The sequence below is a fragment of the Oncorhynchus nerka genome, linkage group LG10 (genome assembly GCF_034236695.1).
Source record: "Oncorhynchus nerka isolate Pitt River linkage group LG10, Oner_Uvic_2.0, whole genome shotgun sequence".
NCBI classification, from domain to species: Eukaryota; Metazoa; Chordata; class Actinopteri; order Salmoniformes; family Salmonidae; genus Oncorhynchus; species Oncorhynchus nerka.
Genome location: NC_088405.1, coordinates 59,603,634 through 59,630,830, shown reverse-complemented (window position 1 = coordinate 59,630,830; position 27,197 = coordinate 59,603,634). Strand labels below are relative to the sequence as shown.

Here is a 27,197-nt window from a genome sequence, read left to right as displayed (position 1 = left end):
CATCCACACTGATATGTCTGCCAGACATGCAGAGATGCGATTCGCCACCTGGTCGTCAGAAGGGGGAAAGGAGAAGATTAATTGTGTGTCGTCTGCATAGCAATGATAGGAGAGACCATGTGAGGTTATGACAGAGCCAAGTGACTTGGTGTATAGCGAGAATAGGAGAGGGCCTAGAACAGAGCCCTGGGGGACACCAGTGGTGAGAGCACGTGGTGAGGAGACGGATTCTCGCCACGCCACCTGGTAGGAGCGACCTGTCAGGTAGGACGCAATCCAAGCGTGGGCCGCGCCGGAGATGCCCAACTCGGAGAGGGTGGAGAGGAGGATCTGATGGTTCACAGTATCGAAGGCAGCCGATAGGTCTAGAAGGATGAGAGCAGAGGAGAGAGAGTTAGCTTTAGCAGTGCGGAGCGCCTCCGTGATACAGAGAAGAGCAGTCTCAGTTGAATGACTAGTCTTGAAACCTGACTGATTTGGATCAAGAAGGTCATTCTGAGAGAGATAGCGGGAGAGCTGGCCAAGGACGGCACGTTCAAGAGTTTTGGAGAGAAAAGAAAGAAGGGATACTGGTCTGTAGTTGTTGACATCGGAGGGATCGAGTGTAGGTTTTTTCAGAAGGGGTGCAACTCTCGCTCTCTTGAAGACGGGAGGGACGTAGCCAGCGGTCAGGGATGAGTTGATGAGCGAGGTGAGGTAAGGGAGAAGGTCACCGGAGATGGTCTGGAGAAGAGAGGAGGGGATAGGGTCAAGCGGGCAGGTTGTTGGGCGGCCGGCCGTCACAAGACGCGAGATGTCATCTGGAGAGAGAGGGAGAAAGAGGTCAGAGCACAGGGTAGGGCAGTGTGAGCAGAACCAGCGGTGTCGTTTGACTTAGCAAACGAGGATCGGATGTCGTCGACCTTCTTTTCAAAGTGGTTGACGAAGTCATCTGCAGAGAGGGAGGAGGGGGGGGGAGGGGGAGGAGGATTCAAGAGGGAGGAGAAGGTGGCAAAGAGCTTCCTAGGGTTAGAGGCAGATGCTTGGAATTTAGAGTGGTAGAAAGTGGCTTTAGCAGCAGAGACAGAGGAGGAAAATGTAGAGAGGAGGGAGTGAAAGGATGCCAGGTCCGCAGGGAGGCGAGTTTTCCTCCATTTCCGCTCGGCTGCCCGGAGCCCTGTTCTTTAAACCTAGATACATTTTAAGCCTGTTGCTCAATTACATTTTTTTTTTTAATTAAAACTTAGATGGAAGGTTAATTCTGAACTGCCACTTGAGGTGGTTTAACTGATCAAATGGCAGCATATCTACTGTGGAGAGATCAAAACGACAGAGTTCGTCAGAGATTCATTAGAGACAGGTTGAATCCTGTTGAGTTTTATGATAATGATGAGTTTAAGGAGATACCGCTTCTCCAAGGACTCTGTAATGCAACTGGAAAGAAAGGTTGGACCAACCATTAAGCATGGGAGTGATAGGAACGAGGCTGTACCCCCACTACTTCAGCTCCTGGTGATGTAAAGGTCAAATAATTACATTATCTTCCATATTCCTAGATACCTTGTAACTGGAGATTCCTTCAAAACGATTGCCTACAGTTAACGTGTAGGGCACTGCAAGGTTGGGTGACCAGGGTCATCTGGGACTGCCTCCTGGAGGAATTCAGGTGTGTGAAGGCTACCTGTGTCCTGCATAACTTCATGAGGATGGACACGAGGACCAGAAGGGGATCTGCAGCTCGCCGCCATGTGCCAGAGAAGTCTGCTGCTCTGCAGGATGTTTCAAGGATGGGGTCCAACAACGCAGCAAGAGGCAATCTGTGTGCGGGAGATATTCACCTCCTACTTCTTTGAAGAGGGTTCTGTTCCCTGGCAACACCATAGACTACACTATGCACAACCAAAGGCTCTTTTAAGAGCCATTCATATTGCAATAAGAGTATTCTTCCATTTACTTCGCTATGTCAACTGCAGTTATTCAATTCCGTTTCTCTCCCTTTGATTTCTACTTCTCAGGTGAGGATGCTGTGATGTCTGCACAAAAACAAAACAATGACACACTCTATAACCCACACCTACACACTCATGTATCAATCTGATTGATGGATTGTGTTGTGCAGTAAGCAGGCTCAGGTGTATTACTGTGGCTCCTTCCATCTTCAAAGAATAGGCAAGAGGACCAACCATGGAGAATAGTGAGACACTTAATAATATATATAACTACGCTATATTGTTTGTCCTCATGTGTCCGTTTATGTTTTGCAGCATAAAGAACTCTGCAGCCACTTAGTGTGGCGTGGACACCAGGTGAGGCCACACACACATTACTGTTGAACACTGTCTCTTGAACTACCTTATTTTCTCAATAACAGTCTCTCTCCTTCACTTCATCCCTCTATCCTCTTCTCCCTAAATCCTCTAGGTTATATTTATGTTTTATTTTATTTCACCTTTATTTAACCAGGTAGGCTAGTTGAGAACAAGTTCTCATTTGCAACTGTGACCTGGCCAAGATAAAGCAAAGCAATTCGACACAATACAACAACACAGAGTTACACGTGGAATAAACAAAACATAGTCAATAATTCGGTAGAACAAAGAAAACAAAAAGTCTATATACAGCGAGTGCAAATGAGGTAAGATAAGGGAGTTAAGGCAATAAATAGGCCATGGTGGTGAAGTAATTACAATATACCAGTTAAACACTGGAATGGTAGATGTGCAGAAGATGAATGTGCAAGTAGAGATACTGGGGTGCAAAGGAGCAAGATAAATAAATACAGTATTGGAATGAGGTAGGTAGATAAATAGGCTGTTTACAGATGGGCTATGTACAGGTGCAATATGAGATATAGCCCTTGGTTCACTCCAGACCTGACTGTCCTTGACCAGCACAAAAACATCCTGTGGCGTACTGCATTAGCATCGAATAGCCCCCTTGATATGCAACTTTTCAGGGAAGTTAGGAAAGTAAAGGCTAGCTTTTTCAAACAGAAATTTGCATCCTGTAGCACAAACTCAAAAAAGTTCTGGGACACTGTAAAGTCCATGGAGAATAAGAGCACCTCCTCCCAGCTGCCCACTGCACTGAGGATAGGAAACACTGTCACCACCGATAAATCCATGATAATTGAACATTTAAATAAGCATTTTTCAACAGCTGGCCATGCTTTCCACCTAGTTACCCCTACACTGGTCAACAGCCCTGCACCTCTCGCAGCAACTCGCCCATTGCTCATTCACTCAAATTCAGATAGCTGATGTTGTGAAAGAGCTGCAAAATCTGGACCCCTACAAATTAGCCGGGCTAGACAATCTGGACCCTCTCTTTCTAAAATGATCTGCCCGAAATTGTTACAACACCTATGACTAGCCTGTTCAACCTCTCTTTCGTATCGTCTGAGATACCAAAAGATTGGAAAGCTGCCGCGGTCATCCCCCTCTTCAAAGGGGGAGACACTCTAGACCCAAACTGCTACAGACCTATATCTATCCTACCCTGCCCTGCCCTGTCTCTAGACCCAAACTCCTACAGACCTATATCTATCCTACCCTGCCTTTCTATGGTCTTCAAAAGCCAAGTCAACAAACAGATCACCGAACCATTTCGAATCTCACCATACCTTCTCGGCTATGCAATCTGGTTTCCGAGCTGGTCATGGGCAGACTCAACAGCCTTGGTTTCTCAAATGACTGCCTTGCCTAGTTCACCAACTACTTCTCAGATAGTTCAGTCTGACAAATCGGAGGGCTTGTTGTCCGGACCTCTGGCAGTCTCTATGGGGGTGCCATAGGGTTAAATTCTCGGGCCGACTCTCTTCTCTGTATACAACAATGATATCTCTTGCTGCTGGTGATTCCCTGATCCACCTCTACGCAGACGACACCATTCTTTATACTTCTGGCCCTTCTTTGGACACTGTGTTAACTAACCTACAGACGAGCTTCAATGCCATACAACTCTCCTTCGGTGGCCCCCAACTTCTCTTAAATGCAAGGAAAACTAAGTGCATGCTTTTCAACTGATAGCTGCCCGCACCTGCCCGCCCATCTAGCATCACTACTCTGGACGGTTCTGACTTAGAATATGTGGACAACTACATATACCTAGGTGTCTGGTTAGACTGTAAACTCTGCTTCCAGACTCACATTAAGCATCTCCAATCCAAAATTGAATTTAGAATCGGCTTCGTATATCACAACAAAGCATCCTTCACTCATGCCAAACATACCCTCGTAAAACTGACTATCCTACCGATCCTTGTCTTCGCCGATGTCATTTACAAAATAGCCTCCAACACTCTACTCAACAAATTGGATGCAGTCTATCACAGTGCCATCTGTTTTGTCACCAAAGCCCCATATACCATACCCACCTGTCATGTTCTGACCTTTTGTTATGTCTTTGTGTATGGTCAGAGCGTGAGTTGGGTGGGTTGTCTATGCTGGTGGCCCTCGCGGTAGGTGTGGATGAAGTGACAGATTTCTGTCAGCAGCTGCTTCACCAGCATGGTCTCGTCCAGACGCATGCAGTCCTTCGGTTGCTGAGGGATGGAGGGAAGGGAGATGAAGAGGAAAGGAGGAAGGAAAGGTTAGAGGTCAAAAAGAAGAAAACCTTTAAATCGATGTCCGCACTGCCCTCTTAACCCAGAGGAGAGAAACCACTGATAGCTGAGGATGAGGATCAAAGCCATCCCACACAGAGAATGGTCAGTTAGGCTCCAGTGACAAGCAGGCATCCCTGAACAACTACACCATGGACAGTGCGGAGAACACATTCAGTGTTCTCTAAGCGCCTACTTTTTCTACTTCATAAATTAAACTTGGCTTCATTTCATTTAAAAAGTTCAATTCCCTCGTCAGAAAAGTCTGTATAGCCTTTTCCCGCTAGAATGAACGATAAACAGTACATCTTCTAGTAATCTATTGACAGAACAGGCGCCTGTCAGTCACAAAGTGAGCGATGACAGGGTAACTGCTGGTTTGTCAGTCTGCTGTCTGTCCTGCCTCTCGGTATCCGTGTTATTTATGTTTGCTGTGGTTGGCTGCAGTCAAAATGTATTTTCACGGAGCAGGGAGAGCATGGCGCTTCATCGTCCCCTGTGAGTGAATTTACAAGTCCCATGTAAGTGGTAACAATTAATTGAAATCCACTTAATTAATGTTTAGCGCAAATTAATTAAATTTATTTAGCGTGTTTCATATAGCCAGCCAAGGAGTCAGGGCGCAAAGGCTATTTACTGTGCTTTGATTGACGACTGAACAGCAAGTATACTTCCGGCCCTTCTTTGGACACTGTGTTAACAACCCTCCAGGCAAGCTTCAATGCCATACAACTCTCCTTCCATGGCCTCCAATTGCTCTTAAATACAAGTAAAACTAAATGCATGCTCTTCAACCGATCGCTACCTGCACCTACCCGCCTGTCCAACATCACTACTCTGGACGGCTCTGACTTAGAATACGTGGACAACTACAAATACTTAGGTGTCTGGTTAGACTGTAAACTCTCCTTCCAGACCCATATCAAACATCTCCAATCCAAAGTTAAATCTAGAATTGGCTTCCTATTTCGCAACAAAGCATCCTTCACTCATGCTGCCAAACATACCCTTGTAAAACTGACCATCCTACCAATCCTCGACTTTGGCGATGTCATTTACAAAATAGCCTCCAATACCCTACTCAACCAATTGGATGCAGTCTATCACAGTGCAATCCGTTTTGTCACCAAAGCCCCATATACTACCCACCATTGCGACCTGTACGCTCTCGTTGGCTGGCCCTCGCTTCATACTCGTTGCCAAACCCACTGGCTCCATGTCATCTACAAGACCCTGCTAGGTAAAGTCCCCCCTTATCTCAGCTTGCTGGTCACCATAGCATCTCCCACCTGTAGCTCCAGCAGGTATATCTCTCTAGTCACCCCCAAAACCAATTCTTTCTTTGGCCGCCTCTCCTTCCAGTTCTCTGCTGCCAATGACTGGAACGAACTACAAAAATCTCTGAAACTGGAAACACTTATCTCCCTCACTAGCTTTAAGCACCAACTGTCAGAGCAGCTCACAGATTACTGCACCCGTACATAGCCCACCTATAATTTAGCCCAAACAACTACCTCTTTCCCAACTGTATTTAATTAATTAATTTATTTTGCTCCTTTGCACCCCATTATTTTTATTTCTACTTTGCACATTCTTCCATTGCAAAACTACCATTCCAGTGTTTTACTTGCTATATTGTATTTACTTTACCACCATGGCCTTTTTTGCCTTTACCTCCCTTCTCACCTCATTTGCTCACATTGTATATAGACTTGTTTATACTGTATTATTGACTGTATGTTTGTTTTACTCCATGTGTAACTCTGTGTCGTTGTATGTGTCGAACTGCTTTGCTTTATCTTGGCCAGGTCGCAATTGTAAATGAGAACTTGTTCTCAACTTGCCTACCTGGTTAAATAAAGGTGAAATAAATTAAATTAAATAAAGTGTTTTAACAGCAGACTAGTTTATAAAAAGGTGTCGAACTGACTGAATAAAGTCAATATCCTATATCCCTTTGCGATTCATACAACATAGTTAAATGTCCATGGTATCGCATCGGGACAAGTAAACCAAATCTTGCTTCTATTGTCCTAAGATTGAAGTCCATGTCGACACTTGCCAGTGAGCGCTAAAGTGACTTGTCAGTGTAGCCTAGTGATGAATTGTTCACAAGTGACAACCATTTTTGAACGGATCTTTTAGGTGAATGTCGGAACTGAGTCGGAGAGAGAGCTGTTCATTTGGCTCCCTAATTTACATAGTGATAGGCTACTATTGCTTTTTGGCGATTATGTGCAGATACATTATGAAAACATTTAATTAAGATGTTGAATCTTCACTGCAGGAACAATAAGTAGCAGAGAGAGCCTAATTTTGGTCCAAAATACTGCTGATGCTTTGCTGTGTAGCCAAGCACATGTTTAAGCTGCTTCATTCTTCAAGCATACCTGTAGGTCTATAATGGGCCCCTGACTTCATATAAAATGGGGGGGGCACAATCTGTGGGTCATCCCCCTGAAAATGTTGTTTCTCAACAAGGAATCCATGTTTACTTTACAGAACACAACCTTTTGTCTTAGGTTTTTGCCACAATAAATTCAAAGAGTAGACTACACTAGTTTTTCTGACGAATCTACTGCCTTCCCTCAAAGTCCACCCACAGTGATTGATTGACAGGTCTGACCCCCTACCAACTCTGTGACTCACAAGCAACCTGCTCCCTCCCCTGACAATCCCACCCACAGTGATTGACAGGCCAATCTGTTAAAGGGATAGTTCACCCAAATTAGGGTCCACAGTCAGAGTCAATAAAATACATAATTTGAAGAACAAACATCGTGGCAATTCATATCTTGCAGTAAAGCTAGCAGAAAATGTCAAACAAAAGGTTATCTTACTTAGAAAATAGTCCTGAATTAGGGTCGGGACGATACCAGTATCACGATAGTATCATGGCAAGGAAACAAAACAAGAAGCGGATTTAACTTCTTTAGGAGAATAGCCCCAATGTTGGAAACAAAATCATTATGTTGTCATCCAGAGTCACATTTACTTATTTTCCAAGCTTTAGCACAATATTTTGCATACAGCAGGTTTTTAAAGGACCAGAGAGTTGCATGCTTGTTCTCATTTTTGCCATGGAATAAAATATTGTGATATTGGTATCGTCACAGCCCTAGAACATACAGGCCTAGACCATTTCCAAAACAACTTACAACACACTGAATTCTTACATTTTCTGCTATTTTAAGGTCAGATATTTCTACTCAATACCACAACTCATTTCCCCAATCTAGGAGGCAGTCGTTAAAGAATTCAACAATTTAGCTGTGTATTTCAGATGGAATCAAGGCATTAGAATGTACCAGAGGCCACCAAAATAGTTTGTTCTGCATTTTTCCCCCTGGGATCTGCCATTACCCCATCACACCGTGGGAGGACTGGGGACAAAGAGGGTTCTACTTGGGGACAATAGTGGTGGATCATTAAGTTAAATATTTAATTGAAAATATAAGGATTTTCTAATTACTAGTAAGGGTTTAACATGTCATGCTTTTAAATTGACTGGCAGTGACATGGGCAACAAAGTGGAAAGCTGTATATTTAAGCCGTATATGTAACTCACGATTATGAATAAATACCATCGAAAAAGAAAAATATAGAATAAACAAACAGCTGACTGAAGACGGGGCGGCAGGGCATTGAGTCCGTTTCTGCGGTAGCACGGACTCTTTAAAATGTGATGAAATTTGGTTGCTCCTTGCTGAAACAAGCAAGGTGTTGTATAAAATAAGTATTTGGTTGCCTAGGCAGCGCCCTTCTCCCTGCTAAGCAGCACATGCAGTCAGGAGTGGAGGAGTGTACAAAATGTGCTTTAAAAAAAAAAGTTTTGCAATTCAAAAAATTAGAACGACGACCGCCGTCATTTGGCTGACCAAAAACAATAAAGCAAAAAGCATTCAGATTTCAAGAATAAGGAGGACTTGAAGAACCCACTAACAGCTGTCCTCCATCCGCCAGCTCCCAGTGATGATAAAAATGAAAAAATGTAAAGGCCGGAAACTTAGCCTCAAGTAAATAATGAAACATGTTCAATTTGGTTTAAATAAATGCAAAAACAAAGTGTTGGAGAAGAAAGTAAAAGTGCAATATGTGCTATGTAAGAAAGCTAATGTTTCAGTTCCTTGCTCAGAACATGAGAACATATGAAAGCTGGTGGTTCCTTTCAACATGAGTCTTCAATATTCCCAGGTAAGAAGTTTTAGGTTGTAGTTATTATAGGAATTATAGGACTATTTCCCTCTATACCATTTGTATTTCATTAACCTTTGACTATTAGATGTTCTTATAGGCACTTTAGTATTGCCAGTGTAACAGTATAGCTTCCGTCCCTCTCCTCGCTCCTCCCTGGGCTCGAACCAGCAACACAACGACAACAGCCACCATCGAAGCAGCGTTACCCATGCAGAGCAAGGGGAACAACTACTAGAAGGCTCAGAGCGAGTGACGTTTGAACCGCTATTAGCGCGCGCTAACTAGCTAGCCATTTCACTTCGCTTACACCAGCCTCATCTCGGGAATTGATAGGCTTGAAGTCATAAACAGCGCAATGCTTGACGCACAACGAAGAGCTGCTGACAAAACGCACAAAAGTAATGTATGAATTCATGTTTACACGCCTGCTTCTGCCCACCACCGCTCAGTCAGATACTTAGATACTTGTATGCTTGTATGCTCAGTCAGATTATATGCAACGCAGGACAAGCTAGATAATATCTAGTAATATCATCAACCATGTGTAGTTAACTAGTGATTGTGAATGTTTTTCATAAGATAAGTTTAATGCTAGCTAGCAACTTACCTTGGCTTACTGCATTCGCGTAACAGGCAGTCTCCTTGTGGAGTGCAACGAGAGAGAGGCAGGTCGTTATTGCGTTGGACAAGTTAACTGTAAGGTTGCAAGATTGTATTCCCTGAGCTGACAAATTGAAAATCTGTCGTTCTGCCCCTGAACGAGGCAATTAACCCACCATTCCTAGGCCGTCATTGAAAATAAGAATGTGTTCTTAACTGACTTGCATAGTTAAATAAAGGTATAAAAATGTTTTTAACAATCTGTAAATCGGCTCCCAAAAATACCGATTTCCAATTGTTATGAAAACTTGAAATCGGCCCTAATTAATTGGCCATTCCGATTAATCAGTCGACCTCTAGTCTCTTCTTGTGGCCATATGTGCTGGTATTCTACGCTGTTGTGTAACCTTTTTTCTGATGTCCCTCCTTGCCTCTTTTCTCCCAGGAAATAATTCAATGTTAATATTTTAAGAAAGGATGATGGGCTTGCCTTTAAACCTATGAATGATCTCTTAGCAGATTGTTCCTTAGAAAATATATTTCCCTCATTCACCTACAGATGAGCCTTTCATTCCTACAGTATGAATAGAGTAGCCTACTGGCTGTGAGGGGGGAGGGAGGGGGTGGCTGAATGCATGAGAAAAGGGGAGTTCCTTAATAGCCAATGATAAAGTCAGAAGTTCTGTATCTAATGATACGTAATATACACTGCTCAAAAAAATGAAGGGAACACTAAAATAACACATACTAGTTCTGAATGAATGAAATATTCTTATTAAATACGTTTTTCTTTACATAGTTGAATGTGCTGACAACAGAATCACACAACAATTATCAATGGAAATCAAATTTATCAACCCATGGAGGTCTGGATTTGGAGTCACACTCAGAATTAAAGTGGAAAACCACACTACAGGCTGATCCAACTTTGATGTAATGTCCTTAAAACAAGTCAAAATGAGGCTCAGTAGTGTGTATGGCCTCCACGTGCCTGTATGACCTGCCTACAATGCCTGGGCATGCTCCTGATGAGGTGGCGGATGGTCTCCTGAGGGATCTCCTCCCAGACCTGGACTAAAGCATCCGCCAACTCCTGGACAGTCTGTTGGTGGATGGAGCGAGACAGGATGTCCCAGATGTGCTCAATTGGATTCAGGTCTGGGGAACGGGCGGGCCAGTCCATAGCATCAATGCCTTCCTCTTGCAGGAACTGCTGACACACTCCAGCCACAAGAGGTCTAGCATTGTCTTGCATTAGGAGGAACCCAGGCCCAAACACACCAGCATATGGTCTCACAAGGGGTCTGAGGATCTCATCTCGGTACCTAATGGCAGTCAGGCTACCTCTGGCGAGCACATGGAGGGCTGTGCGGCCCCCCAAAGAAATGGCACCCCACACCATGACTGACCCACCGCCAAACCCGTCATGCTGGAGGATGTTGCAGGCAGCAGAACGTTCTCCACGGCGTCTCCAGACTGTCACGTCTGTCACATGTGCTCAGTGTGAACCTGCTTTCATCTGTGAAGAGCACAGGGCGCCATTGGCGAATTTGCCAATCTTGGTGTTCCCCGGTCAAATGCCTAACGTCTTGCACAACCCCCACCTGTGGACGTCGGGCCCTCATACCACCCTCACGGAGTCTGTTTCTGACCGTTTGAGCAGACACATGCACATTTGTGGCCTGCTGGAGGTCATTTTGCAGGGCTCTGGCAGTGCTCCTCCTGCTCCTCATTGCACAAAGGCGGAGGTAGCGGTCCTGCTGCTGGGTTGTTGCCCTCCTACGGCCTCCTCCACATCTCCTGATGTACTGGCCTGTCTCCTGGTAGCGCCTCCATGCTCTGGACACTACGCTGACAGACACAGCAAACCTTCTTGCCACAGCTCGCATTGATGTGCCATCCTGGATGAGCTGCACTACCTGAGCCACTTGTGTGGGTTGTAGACTCCGTCTCATGCTACCACTAGAATGAAAGCACCCGCCAGCATTCAAAAGTGACCAAAACATCAGCCAGGAAGCATAGGAACTGAGAACCACTCCTTTATTGGGGGTGTCTTGCTAAATGCCTATAATTTCCACCTGTTGTCTATTCCATTTGCACAACAGCATGTGAAATTTATTGTCAATCAGTGTTGCTTCCTGAGTGGACAGTTTGATTTCACAGAGGTGTGATTGACTTGAAGTTACATTGTGTTGTTTAAGTGTTCCCAGAGAGTAATAGGATACGGCATGTGTCAAAATTGATTGATTGCTGACCTTATGACCTGATGACGTGTACTGAATATGTGCCCCCGCCCCCCCTGTTCGTGTGGTCATGTGTTAGAGGGTGTTTGAACTTTTGGGGCCCATGCTTCCCCTCCACCCCCCAGTTTTATCTCCCTTATGGTTGTTATCTATGAAGCAGGAATGTCTGGGGCTATAGATAGCGCTGGGACATAGGCATTATAAATGTCCAGAACAAGCCATTTTTAAGACCTGAATATGTGTGTGTGTGTGTGGGTGTGTGTGGGTGTGTGTGAGAAACAAGGAATGTGTGTGGGTGTGTGTGTGTGTTAGAAACAAGGTCCCTTGGGCATTGTGTCCATTTCAGGCTTTAAACAACAATTAAACAGCCATCTAAATAATGTTTCTCAGCCTAGTTTCCTATTGAGTTCTCTTTATATGTACAGGCACAGAGCTTCCAGATGGCTCCAGCCTAAGGATTTTCAGTGCATGTACACACGGGAGATTAGAACCCCAAAGAAAAGATCCTAAAGGTACTTTCAGATTCAGGTTTATCATGACAGCCGCTTTATGAAAGGCATTTACTTATGGCTAAACAGCTTCTACACAGTTGATTAATTAATGCTGTGGGATGAAATTAGGTGTTTCTAGGAGGTCTTAAACAGATCTACAGTGAAACAAACATGTACACTTTACACACATATTTATTGACTTTTAAAAAGACCACAGTAACATGACAGAATTTGTGCAAAGGCAACGAAATCTGCTAGGGGATATTAAATGTACAACAGTAGTATTCTGTAACAAGCAATACGTGTTAAACATGAGGCACATGCAATCATGACCGCCTCTTTATGAAAGGCCTTTAATTAGGTGTTTCTAGGAGGGCTTAAACAAATATACAGTGAAACAAACATGGACACTTTACACACATTTTTATTGACTTTTAAAAAGACCACAGTAACATGACAGAATTTGTGCAAAGGCAACGAAATCTGCTAGGGGATATTAAATGTACAACAGTAGTATTCTGTAACAAGCAATACGTGTTAAACATAAGGGACATGCAATCATGACAGCTGCTTTATGAAAGGCCTTTACTTATGGCTAAACAGCTTCTACACAGCTTATTAATTAATGCTGTGGGATGAAATTAGGTGTTTCTAGGAGGTCTTAAACAGATCTACAGTGAAACAAACATGTACACTCTACACACATATTTATTGACTTTTAAAAAGACCACAGTAACATGACAGAATTTGTGCAAATGCGACGAAATCGGCTAGTAGATATTAAATGTACAACAGTAGTATTCGGTAACAAGCAATACGTGTTAAACATGAGGCACAGGCAATCATGACAGCCTCTTTATGAAAGGCCTTTAACTATGGCTAAACAGTTTTCTACACATCTTATTCATTAATGATGTGGGCATACCCAGGATTTACAGGCAGGACGTTTGATCTACACAGGGAGGGAAAACTTACGGAGTTATGATGGAGCGGGCAAGCGTCTTTGAGTTGGTGAATTCGAAACAAATAATGGTCTTGTAGCTCCCTTCAGTAACCACGAGCACAACCGTTCCATGATTTTAACTGGCGGCTTTATTCTGTAGTTTCAGTGAGAATTATCCCCTTCAGTGAGAACTATAAAGTAAATTAAAAATACAGTTAAGCACACTCTTACAACATTATCTTAGGAGTGACTTATTAGCTTGGTATAACTCTGAAGTGCTTACATACATAACAGTTTAACCGGCGTTATAACGGGTTCAGATTAAACACATGAATAAAGGAAAAAATACCTCATTGGCTGCTTATTACAGAAGGGAGGAAATCAAACTTCACACTTATTATTCCTGGCATGAATTCACACTTCATCCTAACATACACTCTTCAACCTTTATGAACTACATCCGATGACATGAAAACTTAGCTAACGCAGTGCAGGATTGCCTTCCCTACAAAAGTGTGTTGCTACAATAAGGATCCCCAGTTACAACAGTATTAGCTACGTAGTTCCGCTTGTATTATCATTTTCCCCGCACAGCGGACACATAAACAATACAAACAAAAGACAACGACATAACCTGTAAGTCTAACTGTCAGTTACAGGTCGGGGCTAACAGGACCCTTTATCTGTAAGAAATAGTAAACATTTTGGAATTATAACATGTGTTAAAATGTAGGTACTAAATATTTTGAATTAAATCACTGGTTTTAAAAATGTATCTCACGCTTTAACGATAGGGGAAGAGGTCATTTCATATTTCGTTTTAGGGGGGGTTATTAACTTTATGGAAAACAATATTCACACAAACAACACCGCTTAGAGCAGCTTGGAGATTATTAGCCATGTAAGTGGGGAGCAAAAGAGCGGATTTAACCAACTCTGTACAAACCCCGACACGGGGTATGATAACTCTGACGCGTACGTCTAATGATTATTGTAGATGTTTACAACTGAGGGAGTTGACAGTAGGTCAATGAGATGTATAAAGGCAAATTGACATAACGGACCTCAAAGACCAACAGCCTACTTAATAATATAGAATGCAGGGGTGTGTAATGAACATGTAACCATTATAAAACTAAAACAAACAAAAAAATGTCTCGAAACACACACATAGTTAGGGACAGAACGTGGAGCATATACTTTAACACTGTTACCACAGCTTTAGCGCAAACCCACAGCCCCGAATATTTAGCTGCCAGGACAGATTAAAAAAGAGATGTGAATAAGGGAATCCCTCCTAATAGATATTTCTGAAGGCTACTGGACATAGGTGACTGGGAAGCGACTGTTAGACGTAGATTCTCAGAAGCAATTTATAGTCTTTCCTACAATGGTATGTTATAAAGTTTGTAATAATGTACAACTGTAGGTCTCCAATGTTTTTACATAAAAACACTAATGATGCATGTTTAAATAGTAGTACAATTTGGTAATTAATTCGAACATGTCTTTAAAAAGTTAGTACTATATATTTTGGGTCTTAAATCAATGGTTTTAAAACAGTATCTCACCCTTTAACGAAGGGAAAATGTCCTTTCCAGCCATCAACCACGTCTGTCACGAAGAAAAAAATACAGAAAATCCGGGTGCGTGCGTGCGTGAGTGTGCGGTACAACTGTAGGCCTCCAATGTTTTTACATAAAATACTATTGATTCTTGTTTAAATAGTAGTACAATTTGGTCATTAATTCTAACACGTCTTTAAAACGTATGTACTAAATATTTTGGAATTAAATCACTGGTTTAAAAAATGTATCTCACCCTTTAACGATAGGAAAATGTCCTTTCCCGACATCACCCCGGTCTGTCACGAAGAAAAAAGACACGACGGAGCAGCAGGAGTGTGTGTGTGTGTGTGTGTGTTTGTTTCAAAAACAAAGGGTGTGGGTGTGTGTTCAACAGGGGCCCAAGCATGTAGCCCCATTCTATCTGTAGAGAATCGTTTGAAACCAAGGTGTGCACTATCATGCATAAGGCATGTCGAGATATCAGCCGACCACCCGGGGTTAAACATAGATACCTCTAATCTGCGGCCGGTGACCCCCCCACCCCGGTTGCAGACAGAATGTCACGACATCCCCTCCTGTTGTTTGAATTCATAGCCTTTGTTCTCTAAACCAAATATCCTGTATCGGAGGAACCGATGAAACAGACAGTATTAGGTCTTTTTGTATGAAAGGTCTACGAACGTTGGAACATCTACAACTATTGAAGATGCAAAAAGGGGTTTTCAGAAAAACATTTGGTTTGCAGATATGTATTATTATAAAAATAATATAACATTATTATCATAATCTAAAACACTTTAAAGGAGCTCTAATTCAAACATGCAAGGATATATATATATATATATATATATATATATATATATATATATATATATATATATATATGATACGATTACCCACTTTAAAACTGTTGCTGCAAAATCACTTCTCAATGGGTGTACATTTCAAGCTTTCAACAACAATAAACCAACCAGCTCAATAATGTTTCTCAGACTTACACACTGTTGAGTTTTCCTAGTTAGTAAAGAAACAACCACTAAGTCAAAACTACACGAATTGCCATTATTTTAGTTAACAGCCACCCATGGTTGAATTTGGTACTTTTTCTTTGTACATGCACCAAGCCTCCAAGGGGGGTGACAACCGTATTCCTAATGAGAAATTACTCCCGTTTTCATGGTTAATGTATATGTTGTGCAAAGTATTTTGGATTCTCAGGCCACAGAATTGAACACCTATCAATTAACCATGAAAACGGGAGTTACCCATGATATACACTACTGTGTTCTATGTTGGTAGGTCTAATAAACAGATATATTGTATACATTGATAATATTATTTTGTCAGAAATTCAAGCCGTTGATACAGTTGTGTACTCTATCGCCCGCCCTGCTGCTCGTGCTCTATCTGAACTACATTATGCATATTATTCTAATGATTGAAGTGTATCAAGCTATTAAGCTGACTTAAAAACATATTTATGATTTAGTTAATTCAGAAGCTGAATATAAAAAGTGTGGCTTCTTACATAGAAATGGGTCAGGCCTCTTGCTCAATAGCACAAAGCCGATCATTCACTCTATGTTCTTACTGGTTCTAGACTATGTTGAAATAATCTAAATGAATGCAGCGACCCCTTCATTAAAAACTATTGATGCATTTGACCGTAGAGGTAAATCAGCTCTTTGCTCCCCCCTTACATGGGTAATAATCTCCAAGCTGGTCTAAACGTTGATGTTTTTGGTGTCTCTGGGTTCATCTCTAGACCGGTGAATGAGGCCTGTTACAACTTTCTTACAAAATCTTTAAAGGTAGTTTGTGAAACCATTCAGTCATGGATATATGTAAAACATATTTAACACGTATTGCAGGTTACAGAAGCCTCCTGTTGTACTATGAATCCCCACTCATCCCTGTTATATCTTGATGTGTTGGCTCTTTATGTACGTACATGTTTATAATCCACATAGTGGGAATATTGTTTTCCATAAAGTTAATAACACCTAAACCGAAATATGAAATTACCTTTAGGATCTCTTACCACCCTCTTACTTTGTGGTTCTAATCTCCCTCTTTTGCCCCAGTGACCAAATCTCTAACATTCCTGATCCTTCCCATATATTTTAACCCTAAACCGCCCACAATAACTATTGTCTATTGTTAGTCTCAGTGACCTTACTGACAATGTCCCCGTTTAAAACAGCTCAAAATACATTGTTGGCTACAGTTTTCATGTCTTTCATTATGCCGACATTTGTTTTATTAGACTATATTTCTCATTAGGTATACGGTTGTCATCTTTGCTCCCCCCTTACATGGGTAATATTCTCCAAGCTGGTCTAAACGTTGATGTTTTTGGTGTCTCTGGCTTCATCTCTAGACTGGTGAATGAGGCCTGTTACAACTTTCTTACAAAATCTTTAAAGGTAGTTTGTGAAACCATTCAGTCATGGATGTATGTAAAACATATTTAACACGTATTGCAGGTTACAGAAGCCTCCTGCTGTACTATGAATCCCCACTCATCCCTGTTATACTTGATGTGTTGGCTCTCTATGTACGTACATGTTTATAATCCACATAGTGGGAATATTGTTTTCCATAAAGTTAATAACACCTAAACCGAAATATGAAATTACCTTTAGGATCTCTTACCACCCTATTACTTTGTGGTTCTAATCTCGCTCTTTCAAAATCGCCCCAGTGACCAAATCTCTAACATTCCTGATCCTTCCCCTATATTTTAACCCTAAACCGCCCACAATAACTATTGTCTATTGTTAGTTTGTGACCTTACTGACAATATCCCCGTTTAAAACAGCTCAAAATACATTGTTGGCTACAGTTTCCATGTCTTTCATTATGCAGACATTTGTTTTATTAGACTATATTTCTCATTAGGAATACGGTTGTCACCCCCCTTGGAGGCTTGGTGCATGTACAAAGAAAAAGTACCAAATTCAACCATGGGTGGCTGTTAACTAAAATAATGGCAATTCGTGTAGTTTTGACTTAGTGGTTGTTTCTTTACTAACTAGGAAAACTCAACAGTGTGTAAGTCTGAGAAACATTATTGAGCTGGTTGGTTTATTGTTGTTGAAAGCTTGAAATGTACACCCATTGAGAAGTGATTTTGCAGCAACAGTTTTAAAGTGGGTAATCGTATCATATATATATATATATATATATATATATATATATATATATATATATATATCCTTGCATGTTTGAATTAGAGCTCCTTTAAAGTGTTTTAGATTATGATAATAATGTTATATTATTTTTATAATAATACATATCTGCAAACCAAATGTTTTTCTGAAAACCCCTTTTTGCATCTTCAATAGTTGTAGATGTTCCAACGTTCGTAGACCTTTCATACAAAAAGACCTAATACTGTCTGTTTCATCGGTTCCTCCGATACAGGATATTTGGTTTAGAGAACAAAGGCTATGAATTCAAACAACAGGAGGGGATGTCGTGACATTCTGTCTGCAACCGGGGTGGGGGGGTCACCGGCCGCAGATTAGAGGTATCTATGTTTAACCCCGGGTGGTCGGCTGATATCTCGACATGCCTTATGCATGATAGTGCACACCTTGGTTTCAAACGATTCTCTACAGATAGAATGGGGCTACATGCTTGGGCCCCTGTTGAACACACACCCACACCCTTTGTTTTTGAAACAAACACACACACACACACACACACTCCTGCTGCTCCGTCGTGTCTTTTTTCTTCGTGACAGACCGGGGTGATGTCGGGAAAGGACATTTTCCTATCGTTAAAGGGTGAGATACATTTTTTAAACCAGTGATTTAATTCCAAAATATTTAGTACATACGTTTTAAAGACGTGTTAGAATTAATGACCAAATTGTACTACTATTTAAACAAGAATCAATAGTATTTTATGTAAAAACATTGGAGGCCTACAGTTGTACCGCACACTCACGCACGCACGCACCCGGATTTTCTGTATTTTTTTCTTCGTGACAGACGTGGTTGATGGCTGGAAAGGACATTTTCCCTTCGTTAAAGGGTGAGATACTGTTTTAAAACCATTGATTTAAGACCCAAAATATATAGTACTAACTTTTTAAAGACATGTTCGAATTAATTACCAAATTGTACTACTATTTAAACATGCATCATTAGTGATTTTATGTAAAAACATTGGAGACCTACAGTTGTACATTATTACAAACTTTATAACATACCATTGTAGGAAAGACTATAAATTGCTTCTGAGAATCTACGTCTAACAGTCGCTTCCCAGTCACCGATGTCTAGTAGCCTTCAGAAATATCTATTAGGAGGGATTCCCTTATTCACATCTCTTTTTTAATCTGTCCTGGCAGCTAAATATTCGGGGCTGTGGGTTTGCGCTAAAGCTGTGGTAACAGTGTTAAAGTATATGCTCCACGTTCTGTCCCTAACTATGTGTGTGTTTCGAGACATTTTTTTGTTTGTTTTAGTTTTATAATGGTTACATGTTCATTACACACCCCTGCATTCTATATGATTAAGTAGGCTGTTGGTCTTTGAGGTCCGTTATGTCAATTTGCCTTTATACATCTCATTGACCTACTGTCAACTCCCTCAGTTGTAAACATCTACAATAATCATTAGACGTACGCGTCAGAGTTATCATACCCCGTGTCGGGGTTTGTACAGAGTTGGTTAAATCCGCTCTTTTGCTCCCCACTTACATGGCTAATAATCTCCAAGCTGCTCTAAGCGGTGTTGTTTGTGTGAATATTGTTTTCCATAAAGTTAATAACCCCCCTAAAACGAAATATGAAATGACCTCTTCCCCTATCGTTAAAGCGTGAGATACATTTTTAAAACCAGTGATTTAATTCAAAATATTTAGTACCTACATTTTAACACATGTTATAATTCCAAAATGTTTACTATTTCTTACAGATAAAGGGTCCTGTTAGCCCCGACCTGTAACTGACAGTTAGACTTACAGGTTATGTCGTTGTCTTTTGTTTGTATTGTTTATGTGTCCGCTGTGCGGGGAAAATGATAATACAAGCGGAACTACGTAGCTAATACTGTTGTAACTGGGGATCCTTATTGTAGCAACACACTTTTGTAGGGAAGGCAATCCTGCACTGCGTTAGCTAAGTTTTCATGTCATCGGATGTAGTTCATAAAGGTTGAAGAGTGTATGTTAGGATGAAGTGTGAATTCATGCCAGGAATAATAAGTGTGAAGTTTGATTTCCTCCTTCTGTAATAAGCAGCCAATGAGGTATTTTTTCCTTTATTCATGTGTTTAATCTGAACCCGTTATAACGCCGGTTAAACTGTTATGTATGTAAGCACTTCAGAGTTATACCAAGCTAATAAGTCACTCCTAAGATAATGTTGTAAGAGTGTGCTTAACTGTATTTTTAATTTACTTTATAGTTTTCACTGAAGGGGATAATTCTCACTGAAACTACAGAATAAAGCCGCCAGTTAAAATCATGGAACGGTTGTGCTCGTGGTTACTGAAGGGAGCTACAAGACCATTATTTGTTTCGAATTCACCAACTCAAAGACGCTTGCCCGCTCCATCATAACTCCGTAAGTTTTCCCTCCCTGTGTAGATCAAACGTCCTGCCTGTAAATCCTGGGTATGCCCACATCATTAATGAATAAGATGTGTAGAAAACTGTTTAGCCATAGTTAAAGGCCTTTCATAAAGAGGCTGTCATGATTGCCTGTGCCTCATGTTTAACACGTATTGCTTGTTACCGAATACTACTGTTGTACATTTAATATCTACTAGCCGATTTCGTCGCATTTGCACAAATTCTGTCATGTTACTGTGGTCTTTTTAAAAGTCAATAAATATGTGTGTAGAGTGTACATGTTTGTTTCACTGTAGATCTGTTTAAGACCTCCTAGAAACACCTAATTTCATCCCACAGCATTAATTAATAAGCTGTGTAGAAGCTGTTTAGCCATAAGTAAAGGCCTTTCATAAAGCAGCTGTCATGATTGCATGTCCCTTATGTTTAACACGTATTGCTTGTTACAGAATACTACTGTTGTACATTTAATATCCCCTAGCAGATTTCGTTGCCTTTGCACAAATTCTGTCATGTTACTGTGGTCTTTTTAAAAGTCAATAAAAATGTGTGTAAAGTGTCCATGTTTGTTTCACTGTATATTTGTTTAAGCCCTCCTAGAAACACCTAATTAAAGGCCTTTCATAAAGAGGCGGTCATGATTGCATGTGCCTCATGTTTAACACGTATTGCTTGTTACAGAATACTACTGTTGTACATTTAATATCCCCTAGCAGATTTCGTTGCCTTTGCACAAATTCTGTCATGTTACTGTGGTCTTTTTAAAAGTCAGTAAATATGTGTGTAAAGTGTACATGTTTGTTTCACTGTAGATCTGTTTAAGACCTCCTAGAAACACCTAATTTCATCCCACAGCATTAATTAATCAACTGTGTAGAAGCTGTTTAGCCATAAGTAAATGCCTTTCATAAAGCGGCTGTCATGATAAACCTGAATCTGAAAGTACCTTTAGGATCTTTTCTTTGGGGTTCTAATCTCCCCGTGTGTACATGCACTGAAAATCCTTAGGCTGGAGCCATCTGGAAGCTCTGTGCCTGTACATATAAAGAGAACTCAATAGGAAACTAGGCTGAGAAACATTATATAGATGGCTGTTTAATTGTTGTTTAAAGCCTGAAATGCCCAAGGGACATTGTTTCTAACACACACCCACACACATTCCTTGTTTCTCACACACACATATTCAGGTCTTAAAAATGGCTTGTTCTGGACATTTATAATGCCTATGTCCCAGCGCTATCTATAGCCCCAGACATTCCTGCTTCATAGATAACAACCATAAGGGAGATAAAACTGGGGGGTGGAGGGGGGGCATGGGCCCCAAAAGTTCAAACACCCTCTAACACATGACCACACGAACAGGGGGGGGCGGGGCGGGGGCACATATTCAGTACACGTCATCAGGTCAACAATCAATCAATTTTGACACATGCCGTATCCTATTACTCTCTGTTCCCTATACTTTTTTAGCAGTGTATTTTTCTCTCACAAAGTGTACATAGTAATTCTTATGACAACCTAAGGACACAGTCTATCCATTGCATAAGAACAATTATTGTTTTACTATACAGAACAAAAATATAAATGCAACAATTTCAATGATTTTACTGAGTTATAGTTCCTAAGGAAATCAGTCAATTGAAATGAATTTATTATGAACCTAATCTATGTATTTCACATGACTGGGCAGAGAAGCGCAGCCATGGGTGAGACTGGGATTCCATAGGCCCATCCACTTGGGAGCCAGGCCTACCCACTCAGAATGAGTTTTTCCCCGCAAAAGGGCTTTATTACAGACAGAAATACTCCTCAGTTTCATCAGCTGTCCGGGTGGCTGGTCTCAGACGATCCCGCATGTAAAGAAGTTGGATGTGGAAGTCCTGGGCTGGTGTGGTTACATGTGCTTGTGATGTACTGCCAAATTCTCTAAAATGACTTTGGAGGTGGCTTATGGTAAAGAAATGAACATACAATTTTCTGGCAACAGCTCTATTGGACACTCCTGCAGTCAGCATGCCAATTGCACACTCCCTCAAAACTTGAGACATCTGTGGAATTGTGTTGTGTGACAAAACTGAACATTTTAAAGTGGCCTTTAATTGTCTCCAGCACAAAGTGCAGCTGTGTAATGATAATGCTGTTTAATCATCTTGATACGCAACACCGGTTAGGTGGATGGATTATCTTGACAAAGGAGAAATTCTTACTAAAACGTGTGCACAAAATTTAAGAGAAATAATTGTTTTTGTACATATGGAAAATGTATGGGGTATGGAAAATGTATGGGATATTTTATTTCAGCTCATAAAACAGGGACCAACACTTTACATGTTGCATTTATCAAAGCCAAAGCTAGATTTGCTTTGTAGTAAGTAGTTAGCTAAAATGCTAAAGTTGTCAGTGATGAAATTCAAACACGTAACTTTTGGGTTGCTAGTAAGTAACCTTCTATCAATCTTATGTAACCACACCGAACATAACATACCCATTTTAGTGTCCCGGATTTACGTTTACCATGTTACTAGTGTTGATAAAAGGATATTAGAAGGGTGAGCCGGTTAAGGATCGATTCAGACCGGGGGCCTGTTGCACAAAAGTAGAATTAAGACATCCGGGATAAATGACTCAGCTGAGCTCAATGAAGCCAAAACATGTGCGTCCAGGCTTAATTGGTTGCACAAAGACCAAGCCAGGATGAGCAGACACGGATTCATTAAGCCAGGTGAAACCAATCCTGGATAGGTGCGCGCTCACGGCTCACTCAAATAGACCCCGCCACAGATCACAGATGAACTGATTTACCATGGCAACTAGAGCCGCAACTAGAATTTTTTGATATTTTTACTGAAAACAAGACAAAAATACCAAGTAATTTTTTGCAGTGTGACTCCATTAAATGTGTGTGTGTGTGTGTGTGTGTGTGTAGATTAAACATGAACGGGCCAAAACGGACATGGCAGCAGGTCAAAATCAAATACAAGAACATTCTGCAGAATGGTATGGTCCCTGACTAATATTTAACAAAGCACAAGCATATATTGTACCCAGAAGGTGCCTGTTCACACATTGTCTGTACTGTTTTAGCAGTGAAAAAGAATACCCACAGACAAGGCACGGGTGGTGGGTCACCAAAGGCTGACCTTACCCCAGCAGAGGACATGGCCTTGGAGCTAAATAAAGGCAGGCCCGTCTTAGAGGGGATCCCTGGGGGGAAAGAGACGAGCATAGGTTCCTCCCAAGATGCCACCCGCTTCATTCAAGGTATGTCCTTCCATCTCTACATGGGATACAACCACATTCATATTGAATCAATTTGGACTGTCTGACTTTGGTTTACCTATTGCCTTGCAGTGCCTGGCAGCACTGTGTTCCTGTTAGAGCCACCAGCACAAGCACCAGACGATGCTGATCCAGTGAGTACTCCATCAAAGGCATACTGTAGGCCTGGCATGTCTTGTCTACTAGCTTCAATATGAATCCGATTAAATGTGATAGGGTGAAGGCCCCAGTGCAGCAGCAACAGCACATGATGGAGACGATGATGAGGAGGAGACCATCTCTCTGGATTCCAGAAGGCATGAGGTATCATGTTAAGACTGTGAAAGTACTATTTACTCTACAATGGTGAGGAGTCCTCATCAAAATCAAAAAATCTAATTTCTTTTACAGGACCCAGATGCTATACAGTGGGAAAACCAGCCTGGCAACATAGTGCGTATTAATAAAAGGACACCACATCCTGCCAAATTCCAGCTGCGCTAATTGTATTGTGTTCACAGAGCTCACAAGCTATCAGAAAGTTGTATGGCAACCACCTCCGGCGCCAAATAGAACTGGCAGACATAGACATTCAGTACAAGAAGAAAAAGATGGAAAATCTTGCACTGGAGTCCGAAATAAAAAAGAGGACAATTTGGAAACTGGACCTTGAAATAAAAAAACTTGAGAGGGAGGTGAGATATGCCTTCAATGTACACTGTATGCTAACTGTAACACAAATGTATTAATCATTATTTTTCTTTCCTCCCCCAGCTCCAAGAAGATGACACAGCTCAAAATAAAAATTAGGTATATTCTCGTAAAGTCAAGTGAGCCATGACATATGAGCTCTTATTGTGAGCACACAGGACGGTGGCATCTTTCTAAGGTTTTTTTATTTTCCCAGCAATCAGTACAACCAAGTCATCGTTATAAGGCATCGCCCTCTTTTGCCCACCCCCAGCACCAGGTGTGGCCACTAGCCTATATGAAGGCCCAAAATTGTGTGTTCCTTTCTGCTCTGACAATGGCATGCCCATTCGTGCGAGATGTGGTGGATGAAGAAGCACTTGTGCTGAGGAGAGCCTTCAGGCGAGAAAGGGTCTTCAGGGACCGGTTGGACCCACTGGCCTTCCCTGATGACCATCTATATGAAAGATACAGGTTTTCTGCAGATGGCATCAGGTATCTATGCAGACTACTGGGTCCCAGGATTAAGCACCGCACTGCACGGAGCCATGCACTGAGTGTGGAACAAATGGTTTGTGTGGCCTTGCGCTTTTTTGCTAGTGGAGCCTTCCTGTACTCAGTGGGGGATGCAGAACAGCTGAACAAGGCCACAATTTGCCGCACAATAAGGAGTGTGCGTCTGGCTATCAAAGCATTAGCAGATGTCTTCATCTCCTTCCCTGGCCACAGAAGACTCTGTGACATCAAAGAGGAGTTCTATAGGATTGCAGGTAAGAGGATCTACAAATTACAGGACAACTGTTAACACATAGTAGGATACTCATTACTTTGTGTGACAGGTTTCCCCAATGTCATTGGTGCAGTGGACTGCACACACATAAGGATAAAAGCCCCTCAGGTGCCCATGAGGCCGATTTTGTGAATAGGAAATCCTTTCACAGCATTAATGTTCAGGTGAACATAACTTTTTGATATTGTCCATTGACGAACACTCTGCATTGCCAGTGATGTGCATTGATTGGTGTAATATTCCTCATCTTATGATTTCAGATGGTCTGCAATGCTGACTGTGTGATCAGCAATGTTGTGGCAAAATGGCCTGGCTCAGTCCATGACTCCAGAATCTTTCGGGCCTCTGAAATCTATCAGTGCCTATCACAAGGTAAGCCACACAACCCCTATTTATAACCATCATGGCTGTGTCAAGAATATCACTGTGTTTATGAGGTAGTAATGATGAGATTTTGTGTTGACAGGTGAATTCTCTGGTGTGTTGCTGGGAGACAGGGGTATGGCTGCCAGCCTTTTCTCCTGACACCTTTCACAGACCCCCAGGAAGCACAGCAGGCCTACAACCATGCCCATGCCAGGACCAGGGCCAGAGTTGAAATGACCTTTGGCCTCCTGAAGGCACGCTTTCACTGCCTTCACAAATTAAGGGTCAGCCCTGTTAGGGCATGTGATATTACTGTGGCTTGTGCTGTCCTCCACAATGTGGCCTGCCTGAGGAAGGAGAGGGCCCCCAGAGTGCCACCAGCCATGGACTGGGACAATCCGGCAATCTTCCCTGATGACGACAGTGGCCGGCTGCTGAGGGACCAATATGTGTTGAATTATTTTAGTTAGTATGTGTGCTTTCAATTTTGGTTAAATATGTCCTGCGGTGGCAGAGGAATTTGGGTTTTTTTGGGTTCGTTTTTGACGAATTTGGCCTCTTATGATGTTTGTGCGGTATACTGTGTGTAATACAAGGCTGCAGGGAGGCTACTGCATCCATTCATTTGTCTGTTCAGTTGATGTGTATGGATTTGTCCTGCATTTATTTTAGTGTGCAGACATGCAGGGTGTGTTATATACAGACCTTTGAATGTGTATGTATCATTTTGTATAATATGCTTGGATTCTGTGCTTTCCATCTTGTAGAGTCACTGTGACTTCAGTTTCGAAAGGAGCTGATGGTTTACCTGCTTTGTTTTGTCCTTATTCAATAAAGGAACATAATGTTACACATTGTGTTTTTATATTCATATGGAATGTGTATTTGTTTATATGACAGAGTACTAGGGCCACACTGAAGAAAAAGGATAAAGTCATAAATTTATGAGGCTGGTTCTTTCTGCAGAAAAGCTACATATTGTTTTTACAGTTTTGATACTTATGACAATGTGATACTTAATATTCTGGCACATCAGCATGTCTTTGTTTATGAAACCATACTGAAGTACAATTTCACGAAATGCCCCACATCTGTCATTTTAACAACTGTCCTCCTTTAAAACAACTGGTTACAATATTATGACTTGTGTTTTTTTCCCCTCTGTGGCCCTAATATTCTATCATTTTATATATAGCCTTATAGTCTATGGGGAAACTGTAAATTATCTAATGATAGCAACATAATCTAAAAATCATTTTTTATCCAAAATCATTGAAATTAATGATCACAAACGTTTAAATAATAACAGTGGGTCTAGTTATATGTGATAACAATGTATAGTGAGCAGTGAAATAACTATTGGTTTCCATTTGTGGTGACTGCTGACTGACATTAGGGATGAGATTAAATAGATCCTGGAATTTAGCCTGGTCTGGAGCAGGCTAGCTCCACAGAATAAATCTCCATGGTAATTTATACCATAACATATCCTCCTGCCCCCTATCCATCTTTAGTGCAACCGGATTACGGATCAATTGAGCCAGGATCACCAAGATATCCTGGCTTAATCCCTTATCCTAGTTTTGTGCAACAGGCCCCAGGTGTTAAAATTGTACGACAAGCGACAGTTTATTTCAGAGGGAGAATATCTGGTACACGTAAATACGGCTCTTCCGTTAGTTCGTGTTGGAACAGCAGGCAGAGAGAGCGTAAACAGTCAGCACAGCCCTTATATACGTCACAGAAAGTAGGTTGACCCTAGGAAGATCGGATCTCCGGATTGGTTCAGCTGGTTGTAGTCTGTAGTCTTCCGCCATTGGCTCAGTTGTCTGTCCGTCATCGTAGGATCTTCTTCGGGCACACAGTGTTCGGTTACATAGGAG

General features: G+C 41.6%; 1 protein-coding gene and 1 long non-coding RNA gene across 4 annotated transcripts; one reads left to right on the top strand and one right to left on the bottom strand.

The window, feature by feature from the left end:
• Positions 1-12,287: 12,287 nt before the first annotated feature.
• LOC135573769 (uncharacterized) lies at positions 12,288-15,157 on the bottom strand. Its single transcript, XR_010464900.1, has 2 exons — positions 14,628-15,157; positions 12,288-13,247 (listed from the first exon to the last, which is right to left on the bottom strand). It is a non-coding gene; the product is annotated as an uncharacterized LOC135573769 (long non-coding RNA).
• A 7,886-nt stretch (positions 15,158-23,043) lies between these two features.
• LOC135573768 (uncharacterized) lies at positions 23,044-26,164 on the top strand. 3 transcript variants are annotated; one of them, XM_065023629.1, is made up of 10 exons: positions 23,044-23,207; positions 23,295-23,471; positions 23,562-23,623; positions 23,706-23,792; positions 23,880-23,921; positions 23,990-24,163; positions 24,243-24,278; positions 24,376-24,928; positions 25,209-25,320; positions 25,415-26,164. In XM_065023629.1, the coding sequence occupies exons 1-7, from the start codon at positions 23,144-23,146 to the stop codon at positions 24,276-24,278; spliced, it is 642 nt and encodes a 213-aa protein (XP_064879701.1). In that variant the 5' UTR covers positions 23,044-23,143; the 3' UTR covers positions 24,376-24,928; positions 25,209-25,320; positions 25,415-26,164. The 3 variants fall into 3 exon arrangements, with proteins under 3 accessions (XP_064879701.1, XP_064879699.1, XP_064879700.1); XM_065023627.1 differs by having other exon boundaries at positions 23,990-24,278; XM_065023628.1 differs by lacking the exons at positions 24,376-24,928; positions 25,209-25,320; positions 25,415-26,164 and having other exon boundaries at positions 23,990-24,298.
• The last annotated feature ends 1,033 nt before the right edge of the window (positions 26,165-27,197 follow it).

Excerpts from the sequence above, each read along its gene's own strand:
- LOC135573768 (XM_065023627.1), top strand. The coding sequence starts at position 23,144 with ATGAACGGGCCAAAACGGACATGGCAGCAGGTCAAAATCAAATACAAG. Across the intron at positions 23,624-23,705 it reads CACCAGACGATGCTGATCCA|GGTGAAGGCCCCAGTGCAGC; the intron begins GTGAGTACTCCA and ends TAAATGTGATAG. Across the intron at positions 23,793-23,879 it reads TGGATTCCAGAAGGCATGAG|GACCCAGATGCTATACAGTG; the intron begins GTATCATGTTAA and ends TTTCTTTTACAG.